The 23,095-nt window shown below is 41.4% G+C and overlaps 2 protein-coding genes and 2 non-coding genes across 20 annotated transcripts in view; all 4 read right to left on the reverse strand.

The window, feature by feature from the left end:
- Positions 1-2,878: 2,878 nt before the first annotated feature.
- LOC118401123 (40S ribosomal protein S17) lies at positions 2,879-9,551 on the reverse strand. Of its 2 annotated transcripts, none has more exons than XM_035798375.1 (5): positions 9,426-9,551; positions 8,332-8,483; positions 6,470-6,575; positions 3,347-3,412; positions 2,879-3,002 (listed from the first exon to the last, which is right to left on the reverse strand). In XM_035798375.1, exons 1-5 carry the CDS (start codon positions 9,426-9,428, stop codon positions 2,925-2,927), a joined length of 405 nt encoding a protein of 134 aa, XP_035654268.1. In that variant the 5' UTR covers positions 9,429-9,551; the 3' UTR covers positions 2,879-2,924. The 2 variants fall into 2 exon arrangements, with proteins under 2 accessions (XP_035654268.1, XP_035654269.1); XM_035798376.2 differs by lacking the exon at positions 9,426-9,551 and adding an exon at positions 9,358-9,379.
- Positions 6,752-6,881, reverse strand: LOC118401601 (small nucleolar RNA SNORA71). Its single transcript, XR_004829293.1, has one exon. It is a non-coding gene; the product is annotated as a small nucleolar RNA SNORA71 (small nucleolar RNA).
- On the reverse strand, positions 8,549-8,680 carry LOC118401602 (small nucleolar RNA SNORA71). Its single transcript, XR_004829294.1, has one exon. It is a non-coding gene; the product is annotated as a small nucleolar RNA SNORA71 (small nucleolar RNA).
- Positions 9,552-11,513: 1,962 nt separating the features above from the next.
- Positions 11,514-23,095, reverse strand: part of LOC118401124 (casein kinase I) — a 66,161-nt gene continuing 54,579 nt past the window's right edge. For 4 of the 16 annotated variants that reach the window (XM_035798383.2, XM_035798379.2, XM_035798382.2 and 1 more), the window contains 3 exons: positions 22,004-22,110; positions 20,395-20,418; positions 11,514-19,168 (listed from right to left, as the gene is read on the reverse strand). In XM_035798383.2, coding sequence (XP_035654276.1) covers positions 19,114-19,168; positions 20,395-20,418; positions 22,004-22,110 — 186 coding nt within the window. In that variant the 3' untranslated portion in view covers positions 11,514-19,113. Of the gene's footprint in view, positions 21,395-21,475; positions 21,622-21,787; positions 22,111-23,095 lie in introns of those variants that run through there. The other 12 variants (XM_035798385.2, XM_035798381.2, XM_035798384.2 and 9 more) reach the window with 7 other exon arrangements.

Here is a 23,095-nt window from a genome sequence, read left to right on the forward strand (position 1 = left end):
TAAAGTCTTACTTACATCGGCTATGGAGAGATAGATCACACAGTCGTCCAGAACAGCTGGTGTTCTCATGCATGGTTCAGTGTTGCTTGCCTCGACATGAGCATAGAAGGCATTTAGCTCATCGTCTGGGTTTCCCTTTGTAATCCTTGATTGTTGACATGCTTGTAAACTGTTTCATTAAGATTAGAGGTGAGCTCAACTTTGTAGCAAACTCTATAGCAAACTAAATTTGAACATTAAAGCACAACTGAAAAGTAATTAGGAGACAAACATTTAATGAGTGTCTTAATTGATAAGAGACCTTGTTTTGATCAATGGAGGAAGTCAATGGGATTGATTTAGGTTGTACGGAGGTGAATTGCTATTTCTGTTCCTGGGGATGAATTGAGATTGATTGGGTCAGTTGGTGTTATTGAAGTCCTCTCATCTGGCAGTGACATTGGTCCTCCTCAAACACTAGTGCTTGATTCAGAATAGGTATTGCAAGAATTTTCTGTGAGATTTTCCTGGTAATCTGGTTTATTTTCTAAACTTTTTTACAACACAGAGGAGATTAAGGATGTAAACTGTTGGAGGATGGTGGGTGTGTTGAGGAAATGGGGGTGGAGGGATGGGGTGTGAGCACAGTGAATTTTGAAGACGGGCTATGTAGGCAGCGCTAAACAGACCTCAAAAGAAGACAAGCGGGAACCAAATTGTGGCCAACAGCCTGGCGGAAATTGGCAGAGGAACAAGGGGAGGATTTTAAACCCTTTTACTTGCCCCTCTTTTGATGGATATTTATAGCAGGAGGTTTCACAGCACTGAATAGTGGAAAACCCATTTTTATTGTGCCCCCGGGCACACAGGACTGGAAAATAAGATTTGGCTTTCATCCTTGATGCGCTTGGTTGAGACGAGATTACATGATGCCGAATCCTAACTTTAAATAACTCTGATTTTTTAAAACACAAACTGTAAATATCAATGCATGATTTTACCAGTTTAAGTTATGTACTTATGACTCAAGTTGATAATCTGCCCTATGCAAGGATGAAAAATACTGTATATCCTAATCATAGTACTACTTTTTTACCCCGTTTTCTCCCCAATTTCATGGTATCCAATTGGTAGTTACAGTCTTGTCTCATCACTGCAACTCCCATATAGACTCGGGAGAGGCGAAGGTCGAGAGTTGTGTGTCCTCTGAAACACAACCCAACCTTGACACAATGCCCCCTTAACCCAGAAGCCAGCCACACCAATGTGTCGGAGGAAACACCATGCACCTGGCGACCTGTGTCAGCGTGCACTGCGCCTGTCCCGCCACAGGAGTTTCTAGAGCGCGATAGGACAAGGACATCCCTGCCGGCCAAACCCTCCCCTAAGAAGGACGATGCTGGGCCAATTGTGCGCCACCCCATGGGTCTCCCGGTCGTAGCCAGCTGAGATCATAATACATTGTTGAACAGTCCAATATCTATATCACTGCAGTTCTACCTGCTACCAGTGGTGCTTGTGTTATTGAATACCTAAAAATAAAGTATAAAATAGGTTACTTTAACTGTGCAATAACCATTTTACCATGTCATATATTCTTAGTGATTACCTGGTATTTGCTATACAATATAGTTCCACCAAAGTTCCAATAGGGTGCAGATGGGATATGAAAACCAGATCCCAAGGGTATTGTGGTTTGTGTCTGCTATCATTTCAGATATGGTCTGATAACCCCCCTCCCCTTTCTCAATCTCTACTGATTGGCCTGGTGCACCCCTTTCAAATCCACATCACTTCACCAGACCCATAACCTGCCAGTGGACACCAGGGTACGCTATTCATCACAGCCCATGAAAAAAAAGGGATGTAGCATGAAATGGGGCCTTTTATCTGTGAGCTTGAAGACTGTCATATAGACACATCTGCAAAAATAAAAACCACGAAGAGACCAGAGGAAAGAGTCACCCCTACTGGCCTTCTAACACCACTTCTATCTGATCTCTCATCCATGGATTGAGCAAGTCCAAAACTGTTAAGCTTCAGAGGTAAATCAGCAGTGGGATAGGTGGTATGGCTACTAGTCGGTTGTCTTCTATCTTAGTAGTAGACACATTTTTGAGTGATTTTCTCTAGATGGTTGACTGAAGTGTGCAGATGTCAACCTATCTTCCCATTTTGCTATGTTTGCTGAGTGTAATATGTTTACCTAGCTATTATTTTCAGGGGTCATTCAATTCTAGAGGGTTTACAATAGGTCTTCTTACTGAAGAACCAAGTGAAAATGCACAAACTTAATTGATCTAAAACTACTTAGTCATGTTTTTCTATAAACAAATAATTGTAAATAATGGAATATAATCATGTCTTTCAATGTTCACATAAGTGGAAGTGCAAAATGTAAAGATGCCATTTGATCATAGAGGGAACTGAGTTTTAAACTTCATGGGTCAAATGGAATGTTTGTTCTAATCCACTCAATCCAAAACCCTACAAAGATTTTAACAGTACTGTGCACAGTACTAACTCAAGAGCTCTCAAATGTAAAGTTATGTTAATCTCACTTCACAATGCTGCTGTAGCAGTGAATGAGTAATACTAGACATATGTATAGGAACCCAACCTTATTACACAAAGCCTGCAATGACAGGTCGGCCAATTGAAACAAGCACATGAACGAGGACTAAGCACATATCCTATTTTCCCACATAGCATGATTATTGCTTTCCCCTTTCTGAAAATGGTTAAAATACCAATTATCCTGGAGTGTGCACTCATGCGTTTCTACTTGTTCTTAACCAGGAATGGGTAACTCCAGTCCTCTGGGACCAGAGTGGTGTGTCACTTTCTCCATCCGTTGCCCATCCATGTTCTAAACAGCAACACCACTAGGAAACACTGCTTTTTGTGTACTTTTTTATTTTATTATTAAGCGATATGACAAATGCCTAGACTCCTCTTGGTGTCTTGAAGTTCATTCCGACAGTTGGCTGGGTGACTTGCAGGTTCGACAAACTGCCAAAGTCCTGATAAAATCTAATTTCACCAACAAGTTACCACCAGAATACACCACAGTTTAATGCTAACAATGTAAATCGCAGAAGACTGGTCTCGTAATGCCGAGTAGTTTCACCCTGAAGTTAAGACTGGGGAGGACGTGGAAGATATTTTAAAGATGCAGGGTTTGACAGGTACTGCTATTCCAACAAACATGGGAAAATCTCAGTCATGGTTCCTGTACTATCAATGACTATGGCAACAATCATGCCTTTGTCACTTTTTATACAGGGTTAAAACCAAGGTGTCATCTTCACACTGCACATATAGTCATCAATAAGACACCAAAAGTAGCTGCCTGTGAGGGACTTACCAGTAGCTTGAGCATCTCCTTGGTGTCTGGGTCAACCTCGATTATCTCCTGGTCGAGTGCAGACACCTGGAAACAAAAACAAAGATTTAGTTACTGCGCTAATGGCATGTCAGCGCTGTCCACAAAACAATGTATTAATAGTGTGCATGTTAAACAGGCAACACTGCCACATGACACCAATTCAACAGGGCATACAGGGTTTGACAGGAACAGGTATTCCAACAAACACGGGAAAAGCTTTCAAGATCACTACTCCTGAAATTTTAATGGCAACATTCATGCCATAGTCACTTTCGATACAGAGAAAATCAAAAAGAATTTCAGATTTGAATCAAAAGGTGTCACATCCTATCCCAACTATAGATTTAAGATTCCCAATGGCAGCAGCGCAAGGCGATGTTTGATGACTAAAAGCAGTTTATGAGAATGCATCTTATGGTGCCTAGGCAAAGTAGAAGCATGCATAGCTATCAGGGCTTGACATTAACGCTTGTCCACTTGCCCGGGGGAAAAAAATAAAATAGTCAGACAAGAAGAATAGATTTAAGTTGGACGAAAAAAAACATGTAAAAACAGTATATCAAACAAACAAGCTCTCTGATAAAAATTGGATCACTGTCTTCTGGATGCAATTATTGTAGACCTGCATTGACAGGCACGAGCATTCTTTCAATCATGTAGTCATTCGCAAGATGCGTTTTTGAGATCAAAGCGAGTTTAGCCGCGTGTGCACATTTGTTGATATTCATTGCGAGCTAGTGAGTTATTTGCCCAGTTATAGCTAATGAAAATCCTGGTCATTCATTGTGTATGCATCACCTCCGTGTGCCAGTGGGCCATTGCCAGAGGAGTGAGAGACATTTACGCAGCAGGTAAAATAATGACGGAGCGCTCAAAATTGGTTAGAATTCTCCTCTATTCAATACTAGCCATGTAATTCTGACCAAGTTAAAAATATATATTCTTAGAATTGCCTAATTGACAAGTAACTCCAATGCTGTCAAGAAGTGAATACAATATTTGAACCTTACAAATAGATGAACATCTTAGTTAGCTACCTCGCCCACCTTAGCCATTTGATCTCTGGTTCACTGAATGAGGGAATTATTTTATGACATAAAACGTATTTGGTTATAAATGTAATGTTTCAGGGTGGCCAACCCTCCTCCAGGAGACTCCAGGAGAGCTACTGGGTGTGCAGGCTTTTTTTAAATGGCCCTGCTCGAACACACAACATTGTAAAAATCAGCTGCTCAACAGGACCTTGATAAGCTGACACTGGTATGTTTGAGCAGGGCTAGATAAAAAGCCTGCACACCCAATAGCTCTGCAGATGGAGGGTTGAGAGACCACATGTGTTTTATACAGTAGCATATCGGTGCAGCATTTTACTTCAAGGCCACAACAGCAGGAGATAGTGTACAAAATATTGGATCAGAGACCAGCACCCTTCCATTGTCAATACCAGTGATAATGAATGAATGTTACATTGAACACAAATATAAACGCAACATGTAAAGTGTTGGTCCCATGTTTCATGAGCTTAAGTATCCCATAAATCTTTCATACGCACAAAAAGCTTATTTCTTTAAAAATTTGGGCACAAATTTGGTTACATCCCAGTTTGAGAGCAGTTATCTTCTGCCAAGACAATCCATCCACCTGACAGGTGTAGCATATCAAGAAGCTGATTAAACAGCATTCTCATTGCACAGGTGCACCTTGTGCTGGGGACAATAAAAGGCCACTTAAAATGTGCTGTTTTGTCACAGCACAATGCCTCAGATGTCTCAAGTTGAGGTAGCGTGCAATTGGCATGCTGACTGCAGGAATATCCACCAGTGCTGTTGCCAGAGAATTTAACGTTGATTTCTCTAAAATAAGCCGCCTCCAACGTTGTTATAGAGAATTTGGTAGTACGTCCAACCTGCCTCAGAACCGCAGACCACGTGTATGGCGTTGTGTGTGCGAGAGGTTTGCTGATGTTAATGTTGTGAACAGAGTGCACAATGGTGGCGTTGAGGCTATGGGCAGGCATAAGCTAAGGATAACAAACACAATTGCATTTTAATCGATGGCAATGTGAATGCACAGCGGTACCGTGATGAGATCCTGAGGCCCATTGTTGTACCATTCATCTGCCGCAATTACCTCATGTTTCAGCATGATAATGCACAACCCCTGTATACAATTCATGGAAGCTGAAAATGTCCCAGTTCTTCCATGGCCTGCATACTCATCAGATATGTCACCCATTGCGCATGTTTGGCATGCTCTGGATCAACCTGTACGACAGTGTGTTCCAGTTCTCGCCAATATCCAGAAACTTCACACAGCCATTAAAGAGGAGTGGGACAACATTCCACAATCAACAGCCTGATCGACTCTATGCGAAGGAGATGCCGCAATGCACGAGGCAAATAGTGGTCACACCAGATACTGACTGGTTTTCTGATCCACGCCCCTACTTTAAAAAAAAAGAAGGTATCTGTTTCCAACTGTATTACCAGTCATATGAAATCCATAGATTAGGGCCCAATTAATTTATTTCAATTGACTTACTTGATTTTGGCATGTTTTGTTTATATTTTGGTTCAGTATATTGTGTAAAGAGGCTCCTTGCGTCTTTGGCCCATGGTGTTAGACCTTTAACAATTTAATAAGATGAGAAAAAAGAACAAACCCACTCTTGCTAGCATCACTGCTCTTTATTATGCTTTACGTATCGGCCTCAAGGCCTTCGCCAGAGCTTGAAGGCCGATAAGTAAAGCTTAATAAAGAGTAGTGATACAAGCAAGACCAGTGTGCTGGTTTTTCAAGCTGTCAATGTTTGAGTTTGCTTCGACAGCTAGCAAAGAGACATTGTCGGCCTCTACTAGTGAGGTTCTCACAGGCACATGACTGACGGCCCCGTTACCATGGTAACCTTAAAGGGGCAGTTGAAAATGTGTCTGATATTTTGGTTAAAAGGTCACATAATATTAAATTCAGCAATGTACCACAATACATTTGTTTAAAAAAAATTGTTTAAAAAATATATTTTGGCTGGTAAAAACTGTGGTTGGTAGATTTTTGTAAATCTAAAGTTATTTTTAAGCCCTGTGTGGGTGGGGGCACACTTACCTCTGGGACGTAGTTGTCCCTCCTCTCCCTCTCCTCCTCCTGGAGCTTGATGGAGATGCCTCTGACGGGGCCCCTCTGGATGCGCTTCATGAGATGGGTCACATACCTGAGTGCACAATCAAGAATCCAGTTCATTCACATTCAACTTCACAATTGTCACAGCATTGGATCACACCAGTTTTTATTTTTTAATTACATTTTTTAAATTGCAAGATCACTAAAAACTAGCCTAACATGAGAATGAGGTTTCACACAAGTTTAGATTGTTGCGGACGTAGAAGATGTTTGAAAGATACAGGGTTTGACAGGAACAGGTATGCCAACAAACACGGGAAAAGCTTTCAAAAATCACTGTTCCTGTACTATCAATGATTATGGCAACAGTCATGCCATAATCACTTTCGATACAGGGTTTTAAGTGGCGAACTAGCAATAATTAGCTAGGTCAGGGATATGATAGAATGACTGAGTCAGTCCCTCCAAGCCAGTGCAGCAGACTGGCTGTGATTCACCCATGCTATTACAAGTAGTGTTGAACTCCAACCTGATTGAACTGCAGCATAGTCAATGTTAATTAAATGAACAAATGTAATGAATGAGCTACTTCAGGGTTGACCAATATGCTTTATGTTGACATAAGCTCAAATTCAATCCATAGGCAACACCAGCCACAAAACACAGCGTAGACTAGCTTCTTTTAGAATCCAAGAGAGAAATACTTACTCTCATCTCTATCATGTCGGCTCAGCATTACCGAACAGTCCTACTACAAGTCCTATGAACAAACTTAATTTCAACTTTACCCGTTGTCTGCTGATTTTGTCCCCATTTCGGGGGTAATCAGACAAAATATCCAAAGGGAATCGTCATCAACCCAACCTTCAGTACACTGGTCTGTTTATCTGTTTTTCGCATGCGAAAAACACTTGCACAATATGGCCGAGACGAACCGAACGTTGTCCCACACAATCAGCTGGCAAATTTCACAAACAGCTCCAACAGATGGAGAGGAAACGTGCTTTGGTCAACTACTTTAAGGTTACATTCGGCTATCATTTACATATTATAGTTACATATATTGTGCATCAAGTACAATGCGTCAGGAGATTGAAAAAAAAACAAGCAACAAAACCTATAGGCGCGGCAAAAAGTCAGACAAACACTTTTCTGTGGATACCCCATCTCCACCTCCTACTGTCAAAAAGACCAACAGCACAGACAACCGGTAAAGTGTAAAGATAATTGTATTCAACATTCTGGCTTGTAGAGACTCCTGAGTCTTTTTCAGGCAGATTTCATCAAGACTGAATATCCATGGGGTAACCGTGGAAACGGTCTGAAGTTCAAGCAATGTCTAAACATGAGTCATTCAGCACAACAAATTAAAAGGGGAAGAGCAATGTAAAATAATTTTATGTCATGTTATGCAGCTCAGTGGTGTTGGTATCCTGATGACAGTATGGGGTGTGTGTGTGTCTGTATGTATATTTATAGTCCAATGTGATAGTGCCTCATCCCATAGCATCCATAAAGATCTCAGTACAAAGGGGAAACCCCTAAACAATCCATCTCAAACACAACCACCTTAATCATGTTTATGTACATGCCACCCCATCTTATTCACATATACAAAATGCCCACTTACCCAGAAACACTACCATGGTGTGATCAAATTACAAGTTATGGTTATCCTTTAAAAAGAATACATACAGCCAAATCTGACTTCTTCAAAGTCACGGGTCTAAAGATTGAATCTGTTCAAAAGGACAGTGGTGCCACCAAGATAAATGGTTGAGAAACATTGCTGACTTGGTCCCCTTCTATGCTCTAAACATAGACCATATGTCTAACGAAAGACTCACCCAGCTATCTTGTTGCGCAGCTTCTTGCTGGGGATGATTGCGATCTCCTCGCACACCCTCTTGTTGGTGTGGAAGTCATTTCCCAGCCTGGTGTAGTACTTCTCAATGATGACCCGGGCGGCCTTTTTCACCGTCTTAGTCCTGACTCGTCCCTGTTGTGCAAATGACTTTCAGTTTCCCGAATGCTCATAATGGCCAAAATTCTCCACATTTAAAATGTCTGAGAGAACCAGGGTTCAGTTGGGATTGAGGACCCATCAAACACGGGAAAGGCTCTCATTTCACTTTTCCTTGTACTATCAATGACCTGGCCACTTAAATCAACACCATAGGCACTTTCGATACAGGGTTTAATGTAAGAAATTAAAGTACAGAAGCTGCTGAAATTGTAGGTTTCAGTATTCCCACGGCTGACATGCAACCTACATTTAGCTTACTAACCAGAAACGCAAAATCGTAACTAGCTAACCCAATACCGTTACTACTTGTAACGTTAGTAGTTATCTGGGTTGCAACTGTGTATACTGGCTAACTAGCGAGGTACCTGGCTAGTAAATGGAAGTCATGACTAGTTACACCAGTGATTAATCATAACTAGCAGGCTAGTACTGTACATGGATAAATAACTACCGGTAGCTAGACCCCTAGCTAAGGTTAACTAGGATGATTTGGCAATAAGGTACCGTTAGTTAGCCAACTAACCAGTTATGTTTATCAGTATCACGAATGAAATGCAATTCCTTACACACAACTTATACCTAGGTGCAACACCACTAAACACACATCGGATGATTGTGCAACATTGAAGGCACTGCCAGTTCTCTCTACTGATTCTAATCAAATCAAGATATGGAAAACGAGGTTGTTCATGGACAGCCAAATGCCAGCGTACTGCTTCTTCCGTTAGCATCTCGGGGAACACTACATTAAATTGTTCATAAAAACTGCCAGGAACGGCATTCCAACTCAATATGTCAATGTGATTGTATAACACATCCAACATGTTACTATTACAGAAGTAAATACCATTACGGCTGGTTAAAAAGCGCCGATGACGATAGATTTAGTGGGGTTGTAAATGTTTGAGTACCCACCATATTGAATCGGGTTAGTTGAAGAGGCCAAACAAATTCTTGAGCAGAAGTTTAAAAAAGAGGGCATGCGGAACTGGCAAACCAAGGCGATTTTTTTTTGCTGGCCCCTAGTGGTGGAGGAATTCGTGAAAGAATTATCAGACTTAATTTATTAGGAAAGATTTATATTCCCAAACTGTTTACGTATATAGGATTATGAATTCAAATGAAAAAAGTGGTGTGCAGCAGTGTACATAAAAGGTATTGCTCAAAATAAAGTGAAGAGCTACAAAACACACTTTAGGCTACTTTATAATAATGCTTGAAAACAGAAACATTTGGTTTCCCCTGTTGAGCTTCAGTTCAGTCCGGTCCGTCTTCAAATAGTGCAGAAATATTGCACATCTCACATTGTACAGTCTGAGTATTAACATGAGAAACAAATTCAAGTTTCATTGTTCCTTATGCCGATTCTGTCTATAGCTGATATGGATTCTTATGGAATCATTCTGCCAATGCTTTGGTTCTCATTCAGGTGATGTCACACCATAAGTTTAGTGAAAAGCAAGAGCTTGCACACCCCAAAAAGTTAGTAGAGGTGCTGACTAATGGTGAGTAAACTGTAGGCTTTGTACACTGCTCAAAAAAATAAAGGGAACACATAAACAACACAATGTAACGCCAAGTCAATCACACTTCTGTGAAATCAAACGGTCCACTTAGGAAGCAACACTGATTGACAATACATTTCACATGCTGTTGTGCAAATGGAATAGACAACAGGTGGAAATTATAGGCATTTAGCAAGACACCCACAACAATGGAGTGGTTCTGCAGGTGGGGACCACAGACCACTTCTCAGTTCCTATGCTTCCTGGCTGATGTTTTGGTCACTTTTGAATGCTGGTGGTGCTTTTACTCTAGTGGTAGCATGAGACGGAGTCTACAACCCACACAACTGGCTCAGGTTGTGCAGCTCATCCAGGATGGCACATCAATGCAAAATGTGGCAAGAAGGTTTGCTGTGTCTGTCAGCGTAGTGTCCAGAGCATGGAGACGCTACCAGGAGACAGGCCAGTACATCAGGAGACGTGGAGGAGGCCGTAGGAGGGCAACAACCCAGCAGCAGGACCGCTACCTCCGCCTTTGTGCAAGGAGGAGAAGGAGGAGTACTGCCAGAGCCCTGCAAAATGACCTCCAGCAGGCCACAAATGTGCATGTTTCTGCTCAAACGGTCAGAAACAGACTCCATGAGGGTGGTATGAGGGCCCGACGTCCACAGGTGGGGGTTGTGCTTACAGCCCAACACCGTGCAGGACGTTTGGCATTTTCCAGAGAACACCAAGATTGGCAAATTCACCACTGGCGCCCTGTGCTCTTCACAGATGAAAGCAGGTTCACACTGAGCACATGTGACAGACGTGACAGTCTGGAGACGCCGTGGAGAACGTTCTGCTGCCTGCAACATCATTCATTCAGATCTAGGATGTGTTATTTTAGTTTTCCCTTTATTTTTTTGAGCAGTGTATATACATACATACACATTTCAATGTCACATGCACAAGTTCAGTGAAATGCCTTTCTGGCAAACTCCAAACACATGTAAGCTTCCAGTAATTTATTGGGTAAACCAACGTTTCGGCATCACACTGCTGGAGATACCGTGAAGAAGGCACTGATGCCAAAACCAATAAATTGCTGGGAACTATTTTTTTATATCCTACACATCATAATAAGTTTACTCTTTATTCTATTGTAGTGTTTTGAAGTGAAAGGATTGACAGTGTTCCCATATTCAGTCACCTTTTTATACCTCCAGTTCATTAACATGTTTTGGGGATATGGTTATTAGGGCTGCATTTCACACAGTGCAACATCGTCACCCCTCACCAACCCTGGAGCACTTTAGGGTGCAGGCTTTAGGTCTAACCTACTGAAACAATTGATTCAACTAATAAACTGCTCATCAAGTGAAACTTGAACAAAGTGCATTTGAGCATCCCGATAGACAATGAAAAAGTTCATTAATTGAATCAGACGACACAATCTTGTGTATTTCTAGGACGGCAAGAAGTCCGCAGCACAAGGACAGAAACACAGGGCCAAGAGTAAAGGTTAAGAGAGATTTTTATTTTACATAAAAAAATGGGTGCAAACTTGAGTTGAGTTATTTTGAAGTAGTGTAGTGACATTTTGGAAAGGTCCCATGACATGTTTCACTTGAGGCCTCTGGGAAGTAGGCATAATATGACAGTCCAACCCCCCACCCCCCAAAAAAGGAATTCAAAAACCTGAACAAAAACGAGGGGTTTTTCAGGATAGGAGCCCTTAACTAGGTTGGTTAAAGCGTTCAAATACATTTTGAAGTAACATTCATGTTTCAACACAATATTCACAATACAATTTTAAGACTTGATTCTTATATTCATAGCTTTGAAACCATTACCAGAGAACACGAGACATAAGCTCTCATAGCACTGTACAAGTTTGCGTTCCACAGCTTTGAAGAGGGTGAAAAGAAAACCAGGCTGAAAAAAAAGACTCCAATTTGAACATAAAAACAAAATAAACTTCACATAATTTACGATTAAAAATAATCAGTACAATATTGCAGTCTTGTCTCTAACCACTGGAGGTCTACAGTATATAAGCAACTGAAGGTAATGTCAGGAAGTCTTCACTTGAGCAGTATTTGCAGCTTGCACCCTACACAGTTCTGTAGACAAATGCAAGCAACTGTTGATAAATGGTCCCTCAAACACTGAGAAAGTGCAGAGATGATCTGGAATGACAGTAATAATGAAAAATGGTCATTAAGGCCCTGGTGGGCCTTGCTCATTTAAGCATGACAGTATTATTTAAAAGCACACAAAGTATACCAATACAATAACTTTGTGCTTAAAACCAATGAAAAGACCTCAGAATTAAATCTACCCCTTTATGCAGTATGCAGAAGGCATGAGGATTCAACCAGCCAAAGCCATCTGACTCAGTGTCATCTTCTGGTTGCTGATGGAGGTTAAAAAGCCATGACCCCTCTACAGCAACTAAATCATTTAGAGAGGACTTCTCATATGTACATGTTACACAAAAGTTGGCAAAACATAAATTGATAAAGTGGTTTCCTTAATAAACATGAACAATAATAAGAAAACAGGGATGACAAAACAATAACTTTGGTGGTTGGGATCATGCAAAACAAGCAGGCCTAGAATACTTAATGAAAGAAGCAAATCATCTGTATCATGTCACCTAAATGCGCCAAAGCAAAATAATATTTCACTACACAAATTCTGAGATGGTATGGTTGTCACACAAGCATAACATGGCAAATTATTTTTATTTTGAATGGCTTTTCAAAATCACTTGCAATGATCCAGCTAACCCACTGAATGGGTCTAAAATGACACCATCTTAAGAGCAGAGAATAGGGCTCATGTCTACAACACGCTAACATTTCAGCGCCCTTGGCACCAGAGGTCAACAAGCTGGCACTGGGGAGCAAAGACTGAGTGAGAGAGCAAAAAGGAGAAAGGGAATGAGAATGTGCATGTGTGTGGTGAGAGTCAGAAATGGCTTTTCTCTGAGGTATACATCTATCCATAGATTATCCCAATACAGTGAGTGACATCTCAAACAAACCCTGCCATTGGAGGGGGTTATGTTAACATGTCATGGAGCAATGGGAATGTAAGGCTTCAAAATGACCCACAGTGGGATCAGACAGCTGTATGGGCAAATATAGAAATATATACTGCCACCAGGGGCATGTGGAAGTCAGTGGAAGTCCTCTGTCCTTTCAAGAAACCCTAGGGTCAGCACCTCCGTGCTGCACCAGCCTCATAGCAAGTCAAAAGTCCTGGTACAAACACTGTCCTTTCTCCCTGTCATTTAAGTAATCACTAATTAGATATGACTGGACAGGTGAAAGCCATGAGGGAAAAGTCATCACTTTCACCTGTCAAATCATTACTGATCTAACCAGAGGAGGACAGGCTCATTGTTAATGGCTGGAATGGAATACATGGAACGGAGTCAAACATGCTGTCTCCATATGCTTGATGCTGTTCCATATATTCCATTCCAGCCATTAACAATGAGCCCATCCTCCTATAGAATCCCATCCTCCTCTGGTTAGATCAGTAATTACTTCAAGGAAGGGAGGAAGTCCTCAACAAAGAGTTGAATGAGAGCAAAAGGGAGAAAGAGCGAGAGATACATGACAACAGCCTAAAGCCTGAACTTTTACCCACTACACAATTAGCCTGCTGTGGTCAGCATTGATGTCTAAAAGCCTCAATGACATGTGGGTAAATCAATCAATCAATTGACCAATCCATGCATAAAGAACATTGCTCATACGCACATAATTTAGTCCGACAATGGCATCTGAGTAAATCCTGACATTCCACTAAGACTCGTCCCACATCTTTCCATTCAAGTACATTTGAAATAACTTAAATCCACACACAGCACACAAAAACTCTTTGTTACTCAAAAATATACAGAACATTTGTTTGTCCATCCATAAAAGGCAGCTAGGGAGTGGACATGCCAAAGATAAATGTGTCATCATAGGAAAGACAAAAGTCCTCCTGCACACCAGGGGGCATTAGTCAGTGTTAACTTGGGATCCCGCCAAAAAAGTAAAAATAATGAACACTGTGCTTGGGTTTCACGCCTGTGTGTCTGTGTACAAGGGAGTTATTCAATAGAAGCATATAAGGAAATTGACAATTCCCCCAGCCTTGCCTCAAGGCCACGAGTTCTTTCCACCATTTCCATAACACACAAATGAACGTGGATAGTACCTAGATCACGTGTCAAACTCATCCCACGGAGGGCCAAGCGTCTGCGGGTTTTTGCTCCTCTCTGTACTTGAGTGATGAATTAAGGTCACTAATTAATAAGGAACTCCCCTCATCTGGTTGCCTAGGACTTAATTGAAATAAAAAAAATAACCAGCAGACACTAGTCCTTCTATGGAATGAGTTTGACACACCTGATCGAGATGATAGAGAACGAGACCGGCATCCTAACTACAGACAACAGTAGGTGTAGAAGTAGTGCACTCAATCACTGTTTAAATACCTTCCCCCACCAAAAAGCAAGGTCATTCAATGATTACATTTAGTAAAATTACAGTACATCATACATTTTTGTTCACATTAACAACAAAACAATATATCGAAACAGACAAGATAACCATTCAGGAGTCAACACTGGGGTGGGTTGAATATCATTCTCAAGTTCAGCATTTCACAACCTCAAATGTTTTGACTGCAGAGGCCATTCACTTTCACTCCGATGACATTACATAGGACACAAAGGAGGTTCCTATATTTTAAATATTCAAATTCTGCTTTCTCAAACATGTCTGCGCTAATATTGATTTAAAGTGAGACACACCACAGTATCATCTCACAAAATGCGACCATTTCCACAGGCTAAATAGTGACCACGTTTACATGCGCACATTATTCCGGACAGTAGCTCATATTCCGCTTAAATTCTTATTTGGGATATGCTGTTTACATGCACCTTCGATATCCCGTTCATGAGTATAAACAGAATATTAGTCATTATAGTTATGGGTTAAATGGAAAAGTAACTGAAACATTGACACTTACTGTAGGCCTATAACCTCTCACATGTAGCATAATATAATATTAACTCCTGCAGAATTATGGATTTCTTGCAGTACTATGATACAACAAATTATAATTTTGTCTCGGGAACAGGAGTGGAGAAATATGATTTCTTTCTGTCAGCATCTCTTGAGAAAATGCTTTGGCGATTGTAATGTGTTATCTTTGACACCGTTATGCAAGAAGACAGTATTTCAAGCACATAAAATATTCACCCAAGAAGAACTTAAGTCTTAACAGAAATGTTTCATAGTTCTCTGCTTTTCATTACCTTTAAACCGATCAAACTGATGACATTGGTCATTTTGCCCAGGACCAATCATTCCACTGTTTTGGAGTTATTGCGTTTTCTCCCGGTCCCTAAACGAAACAGACCATTTTACTGGTGTTAACTAGGTTACGAATGCAGCAGTCAAAGCTGCTGAGGGGAGGACGGCCCATAATAATGGCTGAAACGGAGCGAATGGAATTGCATCAAACCATGTGTTTGACACTTATACCGTTCCAGTCATGACCACGAGCCCATCCTCCCCAATTAAGGTGACACCAACCTCCTGTGTAATGCATTCATTCTATCGATGTAAGACATTCTGGTGAGCACTACTTTATTTAGTCTTCTATGGCAACAAGTTATGACAGAAGAAAATATGCATGTATCTAACTATAGTTGACAAAGAAATGGCCTACCAAATGTCCGAAATGATTCGACCTACCAAATGTCGGAAATTATAAACAGAAGTGTCTAAATTAGGGGTGAAAGTAGCTAGCATGCTATACAGTCCAGTACAGAGTATCAGCAAAATCAATTATTATGGAATTATGATGGATCGAACAGCGCAGATCGCCTTCTCTTTGGAGTGATTTGTTTGACTGATGAAAACATCACAACACCAATGATATGCGCAACTGAGCCTGTGCAGACTGCAAAAAAACAACAGTAAACAGTGATGAGATGTTTACATGCCACAGTATCCCGTCTAAGATCAGCATATCTCAGGTATCTTATCCTGGTTTCACATAACCGGGACTCAATATTTTTCGGGTTATTGTAAACGGAATTATGGCTGTGTATCTTCAAACGTATTTCCTAACGCCCACATGGTCAGACAGCATTTCAAGGGCCAAAGAAGGCTCAGGGTATTAAATGATCAAAAATATATTTGTTATTTTCATGAAATAAAACAGTGATTTATTAGACACAGTGAGGATTTAAAATTAAATAGTAAAGACTGCATGGGGGGCTTTAAGTCTAGGTCTTGAAGGTCCACACCGCAGCACTGCAGCTTTTTTTGTTAAGGCCCAGCACTAACAGACATGATTCAAATACTTAAAGGCCCAGTGCAGTCAAAAATATGATTCTTCTGTGTTTTATATACATTTCCACACTATGAGGTTGGAACAATACTGTGAAATTCACCACTCTGCCAATAACAGCTCGTTTACAGTTTTCCCCTCCCCACTCAGATCACTGACAGTCCGAGCAAAAAAATAGCTTGAGAAATTGCTCTTTGTTAAGAGTCTTTCATTTTGACCATTTTAAATTTAAAACAATGCCAGTAAGGTACTTAATTGTTACCCAGAACTAATTTGATATGGAGATAAAAATAAATGTAAAAAAGGCTGCATTGAAGCTTTAACTTAGTTGACTCAGGTGTGTTAGGGCAGGGCTAGAACATAAATGTGCAACACCAGATGGTACCCCAGGATTGGAGTTGAGAACGGCCGCTCTTTTGGAATCAGACGCGTCAACATGCATGTCTTCTTATTGGCTGGTATGTTGTTGCAGTGACCAGACACCTATCCTGATAGGCTCTAATGAGAGGTGATCTGATTAAGGCATTCCATGTTAAGGCCAGAAGAGGGAGCAGTAGCATCTAAATCAATGGGAGAGCTAAGTCTGTTCTCCTTATCCAAGATTCTGTATACAGACAGACTGGCGGTAGAAGCTGCCCCGAAGTACACATCTGGGATCAGTTCATTCTATCCCAATCCTAGCCTTAAATATTAGGAGGTAAAAAAAGCTAAACTGACCTTAGATCAGCATTTGGAAGCAACTTTTCCTTCATCCACACAGAGAAATCTAAGTGTTTGTGGATAACAGGGACCAGTTTAGGGGTACGTGCAATGTTAACTAAAGCAATGCAAAATGCAACTCGTAACTGATCTATTGTCGATAGATTGTCTCCCCCAAAAATGTACAATAGACCAAGGCCTGAAGTTGAAAAGGAGTGAGTGGTTACAAGCAATGATGTGCATTTGCTATAATGAACAGTGCATCAAACACAGGGATCTAGAATTCAAATCATTTTCAGAAATAAATCCCAATCTGGTAACAACTGGTCCTCTGTCCACACACATCCCTTTGGTCACTCACCAACTGCTGTCTTACATTTTTCTTGCTTATCCTTTTAATTAGCACTTTCAGTAGTTTTTAATACAAATATGGAGGTACCAGGCAAATGTAGTAAGTGACTTGTGAGGTGAATAGTACAAGCAGGTTTATTTCCCTGGCAGCGATGCTTTAGGAACGTGCTGGTCTTTCGCTGTTCCCTCCTTTTCTACCTTTTCTTTCTGCTTTGACTACTTATGCCCAATCCCAAATAAACCCTTATAGATGTGAAAGAACTGGATGTGTGTTGAGCAATGTGGTGGAAACTTCACCTAGCCAACCAGAAGCAAAAGTGGAACTATTAACATACTGCTTACACCGGTCACGTCTTTGCAGATCTATGAGGGGACATGAAGCGGTGTCTCGGCTTGGAGCAAGAGGTTACTTTAGGACTTTGTAGTATTATTTATAAATGGGCCATTCTGTGCCAGGACAGCCCTAAAATATTTTTGGGACACTTGGATTGCTATGGAAATTCTCATTTAGAAACTTCATTTGAAGGAAGGATGTTTGACATGCTTAATTTTTTTTTGTTTTTAGATAATCATGATGTAAGTAGCAATTTTAGGCCCTTTTTAGACCTATACATGCCTCCTGTAAGATCTTATGATCCATGCACCATACATGACACAGAACATCTTGGTGTCATTATACTCCTTATAGTGTGCTCTAACATATGGACTATGTCTACATTCTGAAATACAATTTTAGATTTGCTCATTTTAGGACATTGTTTGAAACAATATATATACTCTACAAGTACATCACATTTCCAGAGTAGGCTTTTATAAGCATCACCAACACAGTGAATGGGAAAATGGATTCAAAAAGGGAACTCCCTCTGCTGGTGAATTGCTAAATGTGCCATTCTAAAGGAGGGATGTGATTGGTTAATGACCTAGAATGTCAACATCTATGTATAAAATGGGTCATACTGTATCTTCCAAAGTACCAGAAAACCACTTTCATTATGATAGAAAATAAATGTGATACAAATGTAAAAAGCATGTCAAACATTCTTCCTTCCAATGAACTTTCTATGTGAGAATTGCAAGAACAATTTGATACTCCCAAAATATTTTCAGGCTGTCCAGATGTGAAATTGCCCTAATGTCTCCTATACTTCCAAGACAGTCAAACAGGGCTAAGTGGGAGGGGCTGGGTGGCATATGAATCAATTAACCATTAGGACACATTCATACATCCACACATATGTACAGACATAAATATGCATGAACAAAAAGCAAACAATTAGGGACAGCTTAAGACCTGCTTTTACTGGGGATGTGTGAGTGTTTGGTGAATGGGGAGAGAGAGCGCAAGAGAGAGACGTGAGACAGAAAAAATATGGGGTCTATAGACTGCAAGACTGGTCTCCTCACTCCCTCAAAGAGAGGGAGGGATATTTGACTTTGATCTCCACTTGAGCAAAAGGGAAGAAAAAAAACTGAGGAAGATTAAGAGATGTTCTCCGGTATCCAGAGGGAGTGTCAGTGGTCAAATTATCAAAGAAAGGTCTCTGTGGCGAAGGTCATTCAGTAGGTCCGGGTCATTAAGAATCGCATATCTCTCGTAATAAAAAGTCTCTCTCCCAACTACAACTGGAAATGCCCCTTAATTAGTTTCCTTAAAACCAAACCCGCTCAGTGACATCGGACAGAGTAGCAGGAGCTCATTTCTGCCGTGGAGTGTTCTTCTTCCGTTTTCGCTTGAAGAAGCAACAGCACCTGAGAGGAAAGGAATGAGAAGAGGGAGAAAAGGAAGGACAGTTACTTGGCAATCTACACTGAATATACCAAACAGTAGGAACACCTAAAGAATTGAGGCTGTGCCCTCAGAACATCCTCAATTCGTCAGGGCACGGACTACAAGGTATCAAAAGCATTCCACTGTGAATCTGGCCCATGTTGACACTAATGTTTCCCACAGTTGTGTCAAGTTGGCTGGATGTCCTTTGGGTGGTGGACCATTCTTGATACAAACGGGAAACTGTTGAGCATGAAAAGCCCAGCAGCGTTGCAGTTCTTGACAAAAACCAGTGCGCCTGGCACCTTCTACCATACACCGTTCAAAGGCACTTAGTGTAAATGTTTTGTCTTGCCCATTCACACACACACACACACACAATCCATGTATCAATTGTCTCAAGGATTAAAAATCATTCTTTAACTTGTCTCCTCCCAATCATCTACACTGATAGAAGTGGATTTAGCAAGTGACTACCATAGCTTTCACCTGGATTCACCTGGTCAGTCGGTCATGGAAAGAACAGGTGTCCTCAATGTTTGGTATACTCCGTGTGTATCTCTCACTATTATCCCTTAAGACTCATGTTGCACTCAACTCACAACTTAAAATATTCAAAATGTCAGCTTGTAAACAAACCCAACAGTGACACGTACGGGTTAGAGGTAATAAAGAATGGACGTTGAACATTTAACAGGTATAAGAATGAGTGTGAGAGTGTGACGGTGAAGAAGAAAGCAAACATTCAATGGGGAGGGAATACACCCAGACTCTGTATGCTACCCAGCTGGCCCAAAAATATTTGTCAAGTTCTGCAATTAGATTGTACAAGGACGCTGCTTAATAACTGTAGAACCAACGTTCTAATACTTTGCGTGCCCTGTAAGAACGCCATTCGCAAATCCGTTCTTGACAGAAAACAAAATCTTTGTGTGGCCCAGGCATTCGTCTTTCCAGTTCACTCAACAAACTCTCAAAAGCTTTACATTTGAGCTACATAACCATCCTTCAGCTCCTCTCAGTAGTGTGAAAAGAATATTAAATCACATCATGTGAGAGGCCTAAAACCCAATAGGAAAGTAACACAGTAATTTGTTTAATGGAAGGGGTGAAGCCAAGAAACCAACACAGTGCTGGATATGTTGTCTGGTGCAAGTCTGGTCCACTCCCTTTTGAATGGCTGATGTGCATGGGAGCGGAGACTCACCACAGGTTGAGCATTTTCACGCAGCTACAGAGTGTGAGGAGAAAATACATATTAATACTGTACAGAGAGAGAAAGAGAGGGACAACAACTCAAGATAGTCCTTCTGAAATGTAGAACTGCATGCACATACATACACACGGGTAACAGACAAAACTGTGTCTGGGCAATGGAGGAAAGGATCTGTAAATCTACTAGATGACATTGAATGTGAAGTTGGGTATATGGTACTTATTCACTATTTTGAAATGATGATTGAACAGGTAGAACAGATTCTTACTAAACAAGGATGACTTTTTATTTTGAAAGTTTTTGTTTTAGCTAGTTGGTATATTTTCAGAACATTTTAATAAAATAATTCAGATAATCTTCATAACTTTTCCCCTCATATTGTAATTGAAACTAACAGAATCAAATTTGGATTTGTTGCAGATCAGTTTATCATCCGGTCCAAACAGGTTCCATCCACAAGAAACAACTTGTTTGGACTTGATCCTGGCTCAAGCAGTTTGACTTCTTGGATCCAATCCTCTGACTGAGCTTCAAACGGGTTGGGATTGGACAATCAATCAATCTCATGGATTGAGCAAAAGTCATAGTAAAGAAATTACTCCAATGACCACTTGCTATTGTAAATTGTCTTCCAATACAAATAATAACAAAGTGCTACTGAAAGAGACAGATGACCAAGCGAGAGATGGAGAGCGAGAGCGAGAGAGAGCTAGCTACGACAGAGAGAGAGAGAGAGCTAGCTACGACAGAGAGAGAGAGAGAGAGCTAGCTACGACAGAGAGAGAGAGAGAGAGCTAGCTACGACAGAGAGAGAGAGCTAGACGACAGAGAGAGAGATAGAGAGCTAGCTAAGACAGAGAGAGAGATAGAGAGCTAGCTACGACAGAGAGAGAGATAGAGAGCTAGCTACGACAGAGAGAGAGATAGAGAGCTAGCTACGACAGAGAGAGAGAGAGAGAGAGCTAGCTACGACAGAGAGAGAGAGAGAGAGCTAGCTACGACAGATAGAGAGCTAGCTACGACAGAGAGAGAGAGAGCTAGCTACGACAGAGAGACAGCTACGACAGAGAGAGAGAGCTAGCTACGACAGAGAGAGAGAGAGCTAGCTACGACAGAGAGAGAGAGAGAGAGCTAGCTACGACAGAGAGAGAGAGAGAGAGCTAGCTACGACAGAGAGAGAGAGAGAGAGCTAGCTACGACAGAGAGAGAGAGAGAGAGCTAGCTACGACAGAGAGAGAGATAGAGAGCTAGCTACGACAGAGCGAGAGAGAGAGAGAGCTAGCTACGACAGAGCGAGAGAGAGAGAGCTAGCTACGACAGAGCGAGAGAGAGAGAGCTAGCTACGACAGAGCGAGAGAGAGAGAGCTAGCTACGACAGAGAGACAGCTAGCTACGACAGAGAGAGAGAGAGAGAGAGAGCTAGCTACGACAGAGAGAGAGAGAGAGAGAGCTAGCTACGACAGAGAGAGAGAGAGAGACAGCTAGCTACGACAGAGAGAGAGAGAGAGAGAGAGAGCTAGCTATGACAGAGCGAGAGAGACAGCTAGCTACGACAGAGAGACAGCTAGCTACGACAGAAGACGAAGTGCCAGATACATACTTGGCCTCTTCCACCACCTCCACCTCGGCCTGCGCTGTGATAGGTGCGTTGGAATGGGCCGTCATTGGGTCGTCTGCATTCAGGTCCCCATTGGTGGAGGTTACCACCTTCGGCACATAGGGGGAAGGTAATATCAGTCAAAACCAAAATAAGGATTATTCTGCTAGGAGGATTAAAAACAGAGAAATACAACATTGACATCTCCATCATAAGGTCAATCAAACACTGGCATGATCATAATACAGCCCAATGTGTCATGATTACATTAAGTGCCTTGCTTAAGGGCACATAGACAAATGTTTCACTTAGTCGGCTAGGGGATTCGAACCAGCAACCTTTGGATTACTGGCCCAATGCTCTTAACCGTTAGGCTACTTGCCGCATTTTGTGACAACTAATTTAAAACCGTCACAACATAAAACTGTTTCTCACATATGCACACCAGCTTGCAGTAGGCCTAGCCAACCATCTCAACAACAACGTGTCAAGTTAGCGTAAAGCGGGTTGTCATAAGATGTTACATTGACATCAGCTGTAATAAATGCTTACGGTATCTCGCCTGCTCGGTCACGCCCATGACAGTAGTATGTAGGCCCTCACCACAGAAACATCAACTAAAGTGAAGTTACCCATCTCCCTCCATACAGTTTAGCCATTGCCAGACATCCATGTGTGGCACCATTTACCCATCTCATTAGCCTTTACCTCTACCCCTTTACTACCGGTCTCCCTTAATGGGAAAGGTTCTTGTTCGAATGTGACTGAACGTGTTTGTCTGATGGGCCTTGTGAACCTGTCTCTCCCTGTCTGCCTCCTCCTCAGACAGAGTGTCTGCTTGCTGCTGTCTCTCCTCTCTGGCTGCTAAACACAGAAACACAACACGGACAGCCTCCGCTGTTGATCATCATAACAGCGTCACATACACAGTACAACATGTTGTTATCTTAAGTGCAAAGAGCAGGTGGTGCAAACAATGTGGCGAGGGCCCCACCTAGCAATTCAATAAGACATTTCTGCCATATTGCTTTCATCTACTATGTCTATGTCCCTTCTGATCTGTGGGCTAGAGGGCTATAAAGGACATAGGGAATG

The sequence above is a fragment of the Oncorhynchus keta genome, chromosome 22 (genome assembly GCF_023373465.1).
Source record: "Oncorhynchus keta strain PuntledgeMale-10-30-2019 chromosome 22, Oket_V2, whole genome shotgun sequence".
In the NCBI taxonomy this organism is placed as follows: domain Eukaryota; kingdom Metazoa; phylum Chordata; class Actinopteri; order Salmoniformes; family Salmonidae; genus Oncorhynchus; species Oncorhynchus keta.